The sequence below is a fragment of the Limanda limanda genome, chromosome 19 (genome assembly GCF_963576545.1).
Source record: "Limanda limanda chromosome 19, fLimLim1.1, whole genome shotgun sequence".
In the NCBI taxonomy this organism is placed as follows: domain Eukaryota; kingdom Metazoa; phylum Chordata; class Actinopteri; order Pleuronectiformes; family Pleuronectidae; genus Limanda; species Limanda limanda.
Genome location: NC_083654.1, coordinates 18,922,699 through 18,938,092, shown reverse-complemented (window position 1 = coordinate 18,938,092; position 15,394 = coordinate 18,922,699). Strand labels below are relative to the sequence as shown.

Sequence of the window (15,394 nt, the reverse complement as noted above, 5' to 3'; positions counted from 1 at the left end):
TTCAGCTGCTGCCAGTGACTGTCGAACAGGTTAACTTCCTCTGAACAGAAACAGAACTCTGCTCCTCCCCCTCTCGTTCACTCCCTACAGTGACTCAGCTCCCACAGGTCACAGGTTGTTGTTCACTGGTTCTTACACTGACACACCTGTGAAGGGAGGAGACACAGACCTGTCCTGAATGGAGGAACTGGTTGTGAGTTTTTATCTTTGTTATCACATCTCAAAGTGGACAATTGGACTGGGAACTGTCACATTCAGCTCAAAACAGCACAGGTTGTAAGATTCACAACTTTCCAGAAAAGTTAACGAATCTTTTCAATAGAATCAAAAACAACTTACAAAGGGCTTCACAAATAAAAAACACAAGTAAAAATAGATTAAAACACACGTATGAAAGAGTCAAAGTATAAAAACACTATAGGTGACAGAAATGTAATCGTGACCACACTTTAAAAACTAGAATTATTTGGAATTGTGGTACGATAACAGCACATTTGAAGTTTGGATTTAAAGGAAACTTCTGACTCAGCCTGCTATATTTCCTCAGGTTGTTTCAGAGACTCAGACTCTTATTTCTAAATCTCTTTAGAACTCAATTAACTTTGCTGTGAGCCAGAGATGAGACAGACTTACAGCAAAGTAAATAGAGTTCTGAAGAAGAACAATGACAAAGAGCAAAGGAACCATGTCAACAACTGTTCAGCTCTTATCAAAGAAAATTATAAACTGCTCAAACTGTGCCGTAATAACTATGTAAATAAACGTAAAACAAGAAGTCCCAAATAATAGTATATAATGTTAAAATAAAATTGGACAATAAGTCATTTGTATTTAAAAATCATTAAGCCAACATGAACTGTTATCATTAGTAACACGTTTACCTCCATAATTATCACTTGTATTGTTTTCATGATGACAACTTGTCTGTCAGAGCTGAAAAACTGTTCCTGGTCTCTCTCTCCTCCCTGAGTACTTAATAAATAAATAATGTTCAAAGTAATAATCGGATCAAATGAACATTTTTCCCTGAATGCTTTAAGAAGCAACCACGTGATGATGATAAGAGGGAAGATGATGATCATGTGATGTAATAGAAAGCAGCAGACAAGCCACTAAATTGAGTGTTTGCTTAACCCCTCAAAAGACTGAAGATATCAGATATATTGATTTACAGGAACATTTACACACATTCGATTAAAACAGTCCTCCCTGCACCTACAGGACAGAAAAGTTTCTCGTGTGTCATCTCCTCTTCGCCCTCATGTTGACGCCCCCCCCCCCCCCCCCCACGACCCACGTGGTCACAGGTCGTCTTATGTCACTGTCTTCATGGCTCCGTCCTGCGTTGGAGGTCTCAGAGCTGCCTGCGATAAGAGGATCAGATGCATCGTTTGAGAGTGTGGACGATAGAAAATTGCAATGAAACCATCACTTTATCTGCTGCAGCTTCGTTTACCTATTTAAAATATTATCATCATACATATCATCAATGCACTGCTAAAGACTTCTCTGGGTAAACAGGAGATTTCGCTGATTCTCGGGGATTCCCTACAGATGGGAAATTGTTGGACACCAGAGAATGAATAAAATATACAAATGATAAGATGAGATAAGAAAGATTGTAGAGTTCATAGGAGAGGAAGAGGAAGACTTAGGAGACTTCTGGTGGATCTGGTTTAAATTACTTTTATTGAGGCGTTGTAATCCAGTGGTTCCCAATCTGAGGCTCAAGCTCCTCCAAAGGATCACTTGTTTAAATTGAGCATCTGTGAGATGTGTTAGGAATTTCAAACTTTTAACTATAGGTTGTGTCTGAAAGAACTCTTAATAATAAAGCTAGAGGTAGTTTTAGCTAGATATAATGCACATACAAATTAATTTAATAACCGTTGCTGTTTAGTGCCAATAATGTATCTTTTAGTTGTCCTCATAATTAACTTCTTGGATATTAAAGCATATTTTCATTAGCTGTATTCAACATCAGACAGAATTCAAGGAGCTGTCCTTTCTGGGGCAAAGTCAGTATGACATTGTTTAGTTTCGAGGATGCGAATGTTTACACATTCACAGTCAAGATTGTTTTGATGGAGCAGACACTCAATAACACAATAATAGTTTCTCAAACCATAATGAATGACTCTTTTCATAAAGGCGGAAGGGGAGGTAGGAGCAGTGGGTCAATTACATTACCTTATACAAATCATTATTTTCAACCTTTCGCTTATCATATTTAATATTTGGAATTTGCTAATAATGTTTGTACGTCACAAGGATGGCCAGTCTAACAGCTGTCCTGATAGGAGAGTCGTAGGTTTGTTATGGTTAAGTTGGTGCAGCCAAGATGGCTGGAGCAAGACACTTTCTACTCAAGGCTGAATTACGAGACAACATCAGACGGTCAGGGTAGATAGAGTTGCCCTAGCAACCGGTAGAGTAGCGTAGGTGCATGACGGAGAGCTGCTCGCTGTCACTTCCTGGATTCGGTGACAAGAGGCGTGGGACTGCGGCTGGACCAATAAGGGAGATCCAAACTGATTTGCGGTGACTCCTCTCCAAATATTCATAACCAATCACATCAAATCTACTGTTATAACTATACACGACTCCTGCTGTTTGGGGCCATTTTCATCTTCCTACTGCTAACTTAATTAGCATAGGCTGGGATAATTGTCCATAGCTATGAATAACTTTTCATTGTATCTTTAAATAAAACATTTGATTGAACCAAAATCTTGGATCGGCTTCTCTCATTATATAGGATACAAAAACACGCCTTAACAGATGATCAATGGAAGAAGAAGGAAACAAAAGCTCTACTACAAACATGTCAAACCTGATTTTATTGTGTTTGCTTGTTATTGTTTGGGGGGTTTTCTTGATATTCTTGTGACAAGTTAGTTAAGAAAACAGTTGAGTGCTTTTTAACTTTAAATCTTCCAAAATCTTAATATATCTGAATCTTTAGGCAACAGTGAAAAGGATCTGCAGCCTATAAGTAGATATATTGGAGTATTTTCCTCTGAAATGGAGAAAATATAATTTAAACTTTCAAACGATACTTAAGTGCATTTATTTAAATACTTTCCATCACATAATATTAAACAACAGCAAATCAGAAACTCAAAAACAACGTCTAAAAAAAACACACTAACACAACTCAGTCTACGATCAGTTCTCCACGTCTCCAGCACAGTCTCCTGCTCTCTGTCAATTCAAAACGATTAGATTCCCGTGTGAAGCAGCGATAAACAAACGGTCAGACTCACACAGGTTAACTGACACTTAACCTGTGAGCCGGCTCCTTCTTCTTTTCTAAGAAGGAATTTAATCAGAGTCGTCTTCTCTGGGTCAGATCCAAGAATAAACAACTCTGATCAATTTAGCTCCAGACTTTTGTAATTAAGCCTGTTAAGGTGTAAACAAACCGGCGAGGCTGCTTCACTGCAGAGTCGACTCTGAGATCTGTGGTTTATTTAATTCCTTTCAAACTGGTTCCTTAGTAGAAGCTTTTCTTGTTAAAGCCACTCAACAGATTTATTATGAATCAATTTATAACCATCACCTTGTTTAGCAGCTTCTCTTACAAACTGTCACACCATCGGTTGATAGCATGAATAAAATAATTCAAAATTAATTATAGAGTGTGGATATAGTTAAATGTTAAGGAGTTAAATGTTATATTTGTTAAAAACAGAGCATTAAAAAACACAAGATGTAATTAAAGAGATAAGTGCCAATGAAGATCCCTGCAAAGTTTAAATTCATCAAATAAGATTCAAATTTGAATCCAGAGTTAATGAGAGAAGCAAATTGTTGTGTTGTAACTTGATAAATGATTATACATGTTTGTTATAAGTGTGAAAATCTCCAAGTGACTTTTAATCACATGATCAAATACAAGTACAAACACAAGACGAAAACTCGCTCTGAGTCAACAAGACGAAAACAACCGGAGGCGCTCATCTGCTGGCACAAACCCATCTTTGTTTTTACTGGTTTAGCATGTGTAGGGGAGATCTCCTTATTCAGCAGCGTGCACACACACACACACACACACACACACACACACACACACACACACACACACACACACAAACACACACACACACACACACACACACACAAACACACACGCAAAGATACCGCCTCCCACCAACACAGACTCCTCCTTACACAAACACACCCACAGACACACACAAAATAAATACATAAATAAAACAAAAACCCATCAACATATACTAATCATATAAGTCTTGAATCAACAATAACTTATTAAAATATATACATATATAATATTAAATCAACAATAAAATAATTATTTTATTATAAGTTTATTGTTGTTGTTATTATCATCATTATTATTGTCATCATAATCATCATTATTGTTTTACTGTTATTATTATTATTACTATGATTCTTGTTGTTATTATTGCTGTTATCATCATTATTATTTTATTTTTTGATTATTATTGTTCTTGTTGTTATCATCATCATCATCATTAGTAGTAGTAGTCGTATTCTTATTATAAACGAGTTGAAACAGTCTTTTTTTAAAGTTTAATTCATTCTTCTTAGATTCTTTATGATTCTTCACGTTTACATCTGTGATTTTTACAGTTGTTGATGTTCTGACTGATTCTTTCTTTCAAAGTTTTACAGTTTCAGTGGACGAGTTGATTTTCAAACCTCAAACTGTTAAAGTCTCTGTTGTCTGAAATGAACATGAAGTTCTACAGTCCGACATTATAATAATAGTAATAATAATAATTACACTTTGTCTCCATCAGCTTTGAATGAGATCCTGGAATGAAGACAAAAGAACACACTGGATTTATTCTTTATTTCAAATTTCAGCTTCTTCACACGTTAGATTTGTATTGCTTTATATAAGAGATTTAAATGTATATAGACATGTATAAGAAACACATGTGATGAGAGCTGCAGAACAAACCCTCAGAGGGACTCGATCAGGACACTCTCCAATGGAACTGCATCTTCAGATAAGGAAAATCAAAAAGAACAGAAACCTACGCAGCAGTAGATCAATATGCCTGTTCACTAAATATGTAAATACAATGAGGACGAGTGGATTCACACTTTACAGAGATGAGCAGTGATAAAAACAAACCAGGTTCCACATTTACAATGTGACCAAACATCCCAAAACACTGATGCTCCGAGTTCGATCCATCATTTCATCAGTAAAGTCTGTTCAGTGACTCTTGTTCAGTGAGTTCATGGACACACACTCAGTTTGTTTCACCGTCATCTCCCATGTGGAAAAAAAAAGAACAAATAATCAGCTTGTTGATGAGAATCAGAATCAACACAGGTTCTAAAACATCACACAACCTGATTTCTACATTGATTCAGAAAACAACAGAAACATTAGTTCTTTCAAACACATTCATGTCAGTGTAATTATAGATTTCTGTCTTTACAAAGTGAGAACTAAATACGTGTGATAAAGGAAGGTCAGTGATTGATTGACAGCTGATCTCTGTGCGGAGCAGAAACGTCACCACGATGAACTTTGATCAACAAACATGGAGACAAAAGAAGTTAAAGATTTACACACAGAATCTAAATCACTGCTTTTAATGACTCAAGTCTATTTGAGTTTACAGAACTCAGCTGTGGATACAAAACAATAAACTCCAGCATAGAGAGGCTGAGTGAATGTGGTCTGGACTCTGTGGAGGAGAGTCATGGTGTCAGAGACTCTGTAGAAGGACAGAATACCTGCACTGTGATCAAGGTACACTCCTACTCTGGAGGACCAAGGACCTGACACTGGAGTCTCGATGCTGTTGTAACAAAAGATATAACTGTTTGTACTACAAACTAACGACCAAGATTTATCATTGAATCCAAATACACATTCTGAGCCTCCTGCTCTGCTGATATTCTTGTATGTGACTGCTACATAAACTACTCCTCCCACCCCCACCTCCCAGTAACAACGTCCAGTCAGACTCTCTCTACTCAGGACCTGACACCAACCAGTGAATCTGTCTGGGTGATCAGAATAAGACTGAGCTTCTCTCATACATGTTACTTTTCTGTTACCCTCAGATAATAACAGCTGTCTGTGTGCTGTGTTTGGATCCAGTGTGATTTCCTGTGAATATTTTAAGAAGTCAGCTCTGGTCTCTGGCTCTGGTTGTGGCAGTAAAACTTCCACTTGAGACACAATCTGTAAAATCTCTGTCTCTGTCTCACTCAGAATGTCCTGTAGTCGACCTCTGACCTTTGACACAGCTGCTGTCACGTCCTCAAAGTCCCTCAGAGGACGGATCCTGATGCTGGATGAGTGTGTAGATTCACTGAGTTGTGACAGTGAGGGGTAGTTGTGTAGAAACTGGTTGAGATCCTCTGTGTCTGAGAGCTGCTTCAGTTCATGGTCTTTCCTCTTCAGCTCAGTGATCTCCTGCTCCAGTCTCTCCTGAAGCTCTCTGACTCGACTCACTTCAGTTTCCTGCTGGGATCTGATCTGCTGCTTCACATCAGAGCTTCTTTTCTCCAGAAGACGGATCAGCTCAGTGAAGATCTTCTCACTGTCCTCCACTGCTTTATCAGCAGAGCCATTGATGGCCTCCTCCTCCTGTTGAAGCAGCTTCACGTCTTTCTCTGTGTCCTGGACTCTCTTCTGGATTGTTTGTCTCCTCAGCCCGAGCTCTCTCTGCCTCTCCGTCCTTTCTGCTGCAGCTGACACTGTGTCGTGGTCTTTATGTTCCTCCATAGTGCAGAGATAACAGATACACTGCTGATCAGTGCGGCAGAATATCTTCATCACCTCGTCGTGACGAGAGCAGATGTTCTCCTGGAGCTTCTCCGAGGGCTCCACCAGCTTGTGCTTCTTAAATGCAGCTGACTGATGATGAGGCTGGAGGTGTTTTTCACAATAAGAGGCCAAACAATTCAAACAGGACTTGAGAGCTTTCAGTTTTCTCTCAGTGCAGAAATCACAGGCCACATCTTCAGGTCCAGCATAGCAGTGATCAGCAGGAGCAGCTTGGAGTTCAGTCTTCTTCAGCTCCTCCACTAAATCAGCTAAAATGGTGTTTTTCTCCAGGACAGGCCTCGGTGTGAAGGTCTCTCTACACTTAGGACAGCTGTAGCTTCCTCTCTCCTCCTCTTTGTCCCAGTGGGTGTTAATACAGCTCTTACAGTAGCTGTGTCCACAGACAGTAGTCACAGGATCCTTCGGTAGATCCAGACAGATCGAACAGCAGAATCTTTCTCTGTCCAGTTGATTTTCTTGCTGCGCCATTTCAGCTGCTGCCAGTGTCTGTCGAACAGGTTCACTTCCTCTGAACAGAAACAGATCTCTGCTCCTCCCTCTCTTGTTCACTCCCTACAGTGACTCAGGTCCCACAGTTCCCAGATTGTTGTTCACTGACACACCTGTGAAGGTGGAGACACAGACAGATCCTGACTGGAGGAACTTGTTGTGATTTTTTATCTGTGTTATCATATCTCAAAGTGAATAGTTGCGCTGGGAACTGTCACATTCAGCTCACAACAGCACAGGTTGTAATATTTACATTCTTCCAAGTTTCCAGAAAAGTTAACGAATCTTTTCAATGGAATAAAAACCAACTTACAAACCAACTTACAAAGGGCACAAATGAAAAACACAAGTAAAAATACATTAAAACACACGTATGAAAGAGTCAAAGTATAAAAACACTACAGGGGACAGAAATATAATCGTGACCAAACTTTAAAAACTAAAATTAGATGGAATCGTGGTACGATAACAGTATGTTTGAAGTTTGGATTCAAAGGAAGCTTCTGACTCAGCCTGCTATATTTCCTCAGGTTGTTTCAGAGACTCAGACTCTTATTTCTAAATCTCTGTCGCCCTCAGTGTGAAGCTGAGCTGTCACAACAGCACATGCAGCCAGAGATGATACAGACTCACAGCAAAGTTAATTGAGTTCTAAAGAAGAACAATGACAAAGAGCAAAGGAACCATGTCAACAATGTTCAGCTTTTATCAAAGAAAATGATAAACTGCTCAAACTGTGCCGTAATAATGTACCATTATGTAAATAAACGTTAAACAGGAATTCCCAAATAATAGTATATAATGTTAAAATAAATTTGAAAATAGGTCATTTTTATTTTATTTTTATAAGTACATGAACTGTTATCATTAGTAACATGTTTACCTCCATAAATATCACTCGTATTGTTTTCATGATGACAACTCGTCTGTCAGAGCTGAAAAACTGTTCCTGGTCTCTCTCTCCTCTCTGAGTACGTAATAAATAAATAATGTTCAAAGATAATCGGATCAAATTAAAAAATTTCCCTGAGAAGCGACCATGTGATGATGATAAGAGGGAAGATGATGATCATGTGATATAATAGAAAGCAGCAGAGCAGCCACTAAATTGAGTGTTTGCTAAACCCCTCAAAAGACTGAAGATATCATAGATATTGATTTACAGGAACATGTACACACATTAAATGAAATCGTTCCTCTCTGCACCTACAGGACTGAGAAGTTCCTTGTGTGTCATCTCCTCTTTGCCCTCATGTTGATGCCCAAATGCTACACATATGTCAAACCTGATTTTATTGTGTTTGCTTGTTATTGTTTGGGGGGTTTTCTTGATGGAGGAGGAGGAGGAGGAGGAGGAGGAGGAGGAGGAGGAGGAGGAGGAGGAGGAGGAGGAGGAGGAGGAGGAGGAGGAGGAGGAGCAGGGAACAACAACATGCTCGGCTGTGGTGACGGCTGGAGTCAGACAGGTTCACCTGATGACACATCTGTCCGTCTAACTCACCCAGACACTAATCTGCCTCTTAAAGAACTGCATCATCTTATCATCATCATCATTATTGTATTACTGTTATTATTATTATTATTATTATTATTATGATTCTTGTTGTTATTATTGCTGTTATCATCATTATTTAATTTTTTGATTATTATTGTTCTTGTTGTTATCATCATCATCATCATTATTAGTAGTGGTCGTATTCTCATTATAAACCAGTTAAAACAGTCTGGTTTTAAAGTTTGATTCATTCTTCTCAGATTCTTTATGATTCAGCTTCCTTCACGTTTACATCTGTGATTTTTTTTTCCAGTTGTTGTTCTGACTGATTCTTTCTTTCGAGGTTTTACAATTTCAGTGTCTCTGTTGTCTGACATGAACATGAAGTTCTACAGTCTGACAAAATAATAATAATAATAATAATAATAATAATAATAATTTCAGGTTTGAATGAGTTCCTGGAATGAAGACAGAAGAACAGACTGGATATATACTTTATTTCAACTTTCAGCTTCTTCACACATTAGATTTGTATTGCTTTATACAAACATAAGAGATTTAAATGTATATAGACATGTATAAGAAACACACGTGATGAGAGCTGCAGAACAAACCCTCAGAGGGACTCGATCAGGACACTCTCCAATGGAACATCAAAAAGAACAGAAACCTACGCAGCAGCAGATCAATATGCCCGTTCACTAAATATGTAAATACAGAGAGGACGAGTGGATTCACACTTTACAGAGATGAGCAGTGATAAAAACAAACCAGGTTCAACATTTACAATGTGACCAAACATCCCATAACACTGATGCTCTGAGTTCATTGATCATTTCATCAGTAAAGTCTATTCAGTGACTCTTGTTCAGTGAGTTCATGGACACACAATCAGTTTGTTTCACCTCCATCTCACATGCTGGAAAGAAAAAAACAAATAATCAGCTCGTTGATGAGGATCAGAATCAACACAGGTTCTAAAACATCACACAACCTGATTTCTACATTGATTCAGAAAACAACAGCAACATTAGTTCTTTCAAACACATTCAAGTCAGTGTAATTATAGATTTCTGTCTTTACAAAGTGACAACTATATATGTGTGATAAAGGAAGGTCAGTGTTTGATTGACAGCTGATCTCTGTGCGGAGCAGAAACGTCACCACGACGAACTTTGATCAACAAACATGGAGACAAAAGAAGTTAAAGATTTACACACAGAATCTAAATCACTGCTTTTAATGACTCGAGTCTATTTGAGTTTACAGAACTCAGCTGTGGATACAAAACAATAAACTCCAGCATAGAGAGGCTGAGTGAATGTGGTCTGGACTCTGTGGAGGAGAGTCATGGTGTCAGAGACGCTGTAGAAGGACAGAACACCTGCACTGTGATCAAGGTACACTCCTACTCTGGAGGACACAGGACCTGACACTGGAGTCTTGATGCTGTTGTAATAAAAGTTATAACTGTTTCTATAACAAACTAACGACCAAGATTTATCATTGTATCCAAACGAACATTCATATGAGTTTCCTGCTCTGCTGATATTCTTGTATGTGACTGCTACATCAACTATTCCCCTCATCCCCACCTCCACCTCCACCTCCCAGTAACAACGTCCAGTCAGACTCTCTCTACTCAGGACCTGATGACAACCAGTGAATCTGTCTGGGTGATCAGAATAAGACTGATCTTCACTCATACATGATACTTTTCTGTTTACCTCAGATAATAACAGATGTTTGTGTGCTGTGTTTGGATCCAGTGTGATTTCCTGTGAATATTTTAAGAAGTCAGCTCTGCTCTCTGGCTCTGGTTGTGGCAATAAAACATCCGGTTGAGACAAAATCTGCAAAATCTCTGTCTTTGTCTCACTCAGAATGTCCTGTAGTCGACCTCTGACCTGTGACACAGCTGCTGTCACGTCCTCAAAGTTCCTCAGAGGACGGATCCTGATGCTGGATGAGTGTGTAGATTCACTGAGTGGTGACAGTGAGGGGTAGTTGTGTAGAAACTGGTTGTGATCCTCTGTGTCTGAGAGCTGCTTCAGTTCACGGTCTTTCCTTTTCAGCTCAGTGATCTCCTGCTCCAGTCTCTCCTGAAGCTCTCTGACTCGACTCACTTCAGTTTCCTGCTGGGATCTGATCTGCTGCTTCACATCAGAGCTTCTTTTCTCCAGCAGACGGATCAGCTCAGTGAAGATCTTCTCACTGTCCTCCACTGCTTTATCAGCAGAGCCATTGACGGCCTCCTCCTCCTGTTGCAGCAGTTTCACATCTTTCTCTGTGTCCTGGACTCTCTGCTGGATTGTTTGTCTCCTCAGCCCGAGCTCTCTCTGCCTCTCCTTCCTTTCTGTTGCAGCTGACACTGTGTCGTGGTCTTTATGTTCCTCCATAGAGCAGAGATAACAGATACACTGCTGATCAGTGCGGCAGAATATCTTCATCACCTCGTCGTGACGAGAGCAGATGTTCTCCTGGAGCTTCTCTGAGGGCTCCACCAGCTTGTGCTTCTTCAATGGAGCTGACTGATGGTGAGGCTGGAGGTGTTTTTCACAATAAGAGGCCAAACAATTCAAACAGGACTTGAGAGCTTTCAGTTTTCTCCCAGTGCAGAAATCACAGGCCACATCTTCAGGTCCAGCATAGCAGTGATCAGCAGGAGCAGCTAGGAGTCCAGTCTTCTTCAGCTCCTCCACTAAATCAGCTAACATGGTGTTTTTCCCCAGGACAGGCCTCGGTATGAAGGTCTGTCTACACTGAGGACAGTTGTAGCTTCCTCTCTCCTCACCTGTGTTCCAGTGGGTGTTAATACAGCTCTTACAGTAGCTGTGTCCACAGCCAGTAGTCACCGGATCATTCAGTAGATCCAGACAGATCGAACAGCAGAATCTTTCTCTGTCCAGTTGATTTTCTTGCTGCGCCATTTCAGCTGCTGCCAGAGACTGTCTAACAGTTTCACTTCCTCTGAACAGAAACAGATCTCTGCTCCTCCCCCTCTCGTTCACTCCCTGCAGTGACTCAGCTCCCACAGTTCACAGGTTGTTGTTCACTGGTTCTTACAGTTACAGTTACACACCTGTGAAGGTAGGAGACACAGACCTGTCCTGACTGGAGGAACCGGGGAAGTTAGTTTTTATTTTTGTTATCACATCTCAAATTGCATAAGTTGCACTGGGAACTGTCACATTCAGCTCACAACAGCACAGGTTGTAGGATTCACATTCTTCAAAGTTTCCAGAAAAGTTAATGAATCTTTTCAATGGAATTAAAAGCAACTAAGTAACAACTAAGTAAAAATACATTAAAACACACGTTTGAAAGAGTCAAAGTATAAAAACACTACAGGTGACAGAAATGTTATCGTGACCACACTTTAAAAACTAGAATTATTTGGAATCGTGGTACGATAACAGCACATTTGAAGTTTGGATTTAAAGGAAGCTTCTGACTCAGCCTGCTATATTTCCTCAGGTTGTTTCAGAAACTCAGACTCTTATTTCTAAATCTCTGTCGCCCTCAGTGTGAAGCAGAGCTGTCACAACAGCACATGCAGCCAGAGATGATACAGACTCACAGCAAAGTTAATGGAGTTCTAAAGAAGAACAACGACAAAGAGCAAAGGAACCATGTCAACAATGTTCAGCTTCTATCAAAGAAAATGATAAACTGCTCAAACTGTGCCCTAATAACGTACCATTATGTAAATAAACGTTAAACAGGAAGTCCCAAATAATAGTGTATAATGTTAAAATAAATTTGAAAATAAGTCATTTTTATTTAACAATCATTAAGCACATGAACAGTTATCATTAGTTACATGTTTACATCCATAAATATCACTCGTAATGTTTTCATGATGACAACTCGTCTGTCAGAGCTGAAAAACTGTTCCTGGTCTCTCTCTCCTCCCTGAGTAATAAATAAATAATGTTCAAAGATAATCGGATCAAATGAACAATTTTCCCTGAATGCTTTAAGAAGCGACCATGTGATGATGATAAGAGGGAAGATGATGATCATGTGATGTAATAGAAAGCAGCAGACAAGCCACTAAATTGAGTGTTTGCTCAACCCCTCAAAAGACTGAAGATATCAGATATATTGATTTACAGGAACATTTACACACATTCGATTAAAACAGTCCTTCCTGCACCTACAGGACAGAGAAGTTTCTCGTGTGTCACGTCCTCTTCGCCCTCATGTTGACGCCCCCCCTCGCCCCCCCACGACCCACGTGGTCACAGGTCGTCTTATGTCACTGTCTTCGTGGCTCCGTCCTGCGTTGGAGGTCACGGAGCTGCCTGCGATAAGACGATCAGATGCATCGTTTGAGAGTGTGGACGATAGAAAATATCAATGAAACCATCACTTTATCTGCTGCAGCTTTGTTTACCTATTTAAAATATTATCATCATACATATCATCAATGCACTGCTAAAGACTTCTCTGGGTAAACAGGAGATATCGCTGATTCTTGGGGATTCCCTACAGATGGGAAATTGTTGGACACCAGAGAATGAATAAAATATACAAATGATAAGAGGAGATAAGAAAGATTGTAGAGTTCATAGGAGAGGAAGAGGAGGAGTTAGGAGACTTCTGGTGGATCTGGTTTAAATTACTTTTATTGAGGCGTTTTAATCCAGTGGTTCCCAATCTGTGGCTCAGGCTCCTCCAAAGGATCACATGTTAAAAATGAGCATCGGTGAGATGATCAATGGAAGAAGAAGGAAACAAAAGCTCTACTACAAACATGTCAAATCTGATTTTATTGTGTTTGCTTGTTATTTTTTTGGGTGGGTTTCTTGATATTCCTGTGAAAAGTTAGTTAAGAAAATCGTTTGAGTGATTTTTAAATTTTAAATCTTTCAAAATCTTAATACATCTGAATCTTTAGGCAACAGTGAAAAGGATCTGCAGCCTATAAGTAGATATATTGGAGTATTTTCCTCTGAAATGGAGAAAATATAATTTAAACTTTCAAACTATACTTAAGTTCATTTATTTAAATACTTTCCATCACATAATATTAAACAACAGCAAATCAGAAACTCAAAAACATCAACATTTAAAACAAAGAAACACTCACATCCAACACACTAACACAACTCGGTCTATGATCAGTTCTCCACGTCTCCACCACAGTCTCCTGCTCTCTGTCAATTCAAAATGATCAGATTCCCGTGTGAAGCAGCGATAAACAAACGGTCAGACTCACACAGGTTAACTGATACTTAACCTGGGAACCGGCTCCTTCTTCTTTTCCAAGAAGGAATTTAATCAGAGTCGTCTTCTCTGTGTCCGATCCAAGAATAAACAACTTTGATCAATTTAGCTCCAGACTTTTGTAATTAAGCCTGTTAAGGTGTAAACAAACTGGCGAGGCTGCTTCACTGCAGAGTCGACTCTGAGATCTGTGGTTTATTTAACTTCTTTCAAACTGGTTCCTTAGTAGAAGCTTTTCTTGTTAAAGCCACTCAACGGATTTATTATGAATCAATTTATATTTATCAGCTTGTTTAGCAGCTTCTCGTACAAACTGTCAAACCATCGGTTGAACTGTGAGTGCCACAATAGCATGAATAAAATAATTCAAAATGAATAAAGAGTGTGGACATAGAGTTAAATGTTATATTTGTTGAAAACAGATAATTATAAAACACAAGATGTAGTTTATGGTTTGTAACTAAAGAGATAAGTGCCAATGAAAATCCCTGCAAAGTTTAAATTCATCAAATAAGATTCAAACTTTAATCCAGAGTTAATGAGAGAAGCAGATTGTTGTGTTATAACCTGATAAATGATTTTACATGTTTGTTATTTAGTGTGAAAATCTCCAAGTGACTTTTAATCACATGATCAAGTACAAACACAGAAGGAGACGCTTCGCTCTGAGTCAACAAGACAAAAACAACCGGAGGCGCTCATCTGCTGGCACAAACCCATCTTTGTTTTTACTGGTTAAGCATGTATAGGGGAGATCTCCTCATTCAGCAGCGTACACACACACACACACACACACACACACACACACACACACACACACACACACACACACACACACACACACGTTCCCTCTCCATCTTTGCACTTTCTTGCTGCCTCCACCAGCTGCAGGACCCTCAGCATCTCCTGCACAGCTGACCTGGAAATACTGACCGCAATGAAAAGAGCTGTTGTTGTCCACACATGCAACACACAGACACACACAGAGACACACACACAAGCATCACCACTAACACAGGAACTCAGGAAACACTCACTCAGACCTGCAATGGCTGATGCTCTCACCTTAATCCTCTTTTTAACAGTTAATTATTTAAATCCTGAGATTAACTGTAAATAAAAACTGTGTCTAACGTTTAGTTTCACTGAGTCAACTCATGTCAGAGTCTCACATGTCTGAAAGTCTTTCACGTCCATTTACAAAGTTACTGATGTTTCCTTGGTTTTAGCCTCGTTGTCATTTTAAAAATCCATTTTTTACTATAATTTGCTGTAGTTTGACCTAGTTTCGTTGTGTAATTGGTATTTTTACTGACATGCTCCACATTCTGCAGCCGGAGGAGAAGACAACGACTGATGCAAGCGATAGAACA

The 15,394-nt window shown here is 39.3% G+C and overlaps 2 protein-coding genes across 2 annotated transcripts; both read right to left on the bottom strand.

The window, feature by feature from the left end:
- Positions 1-4,857: 4,857 nt before the first annotated feature.
- On the bottom strand, positions 4,858-7,273 carry LOC133026112 (tripartite motif-containing protein 16-like). The gene has a single exon (XM_061092971.1). It carries the CDS (start codon positions 7,271-7,273, stop codon positions 5,612-5,614), a length of 1,662 nt encoding a protein of 553 aa, XP_060948954.1. The 3' UTR covers positions 4,858-5,611.
- Positions 7,274-9,278: 2,005 nt separating this feature from the next.
- LOC133026111 (tripartite motif-containing protein 16-like) lies at positions 9,279-11,719 on the bottom strand. Its single transcript, XM_061092970.1, has one exon. It carries the CDS (start codon positions 11,717-11,719, stop codon positions 10,043-10,045), a length of 1,677 nt encoding a protein of 558 aa, XP_060948953.1. The 3' UTR covers positions 9,279-10,042.
- Positions 11,720-15,394: the final 3,675 nt, after the last annotated feature.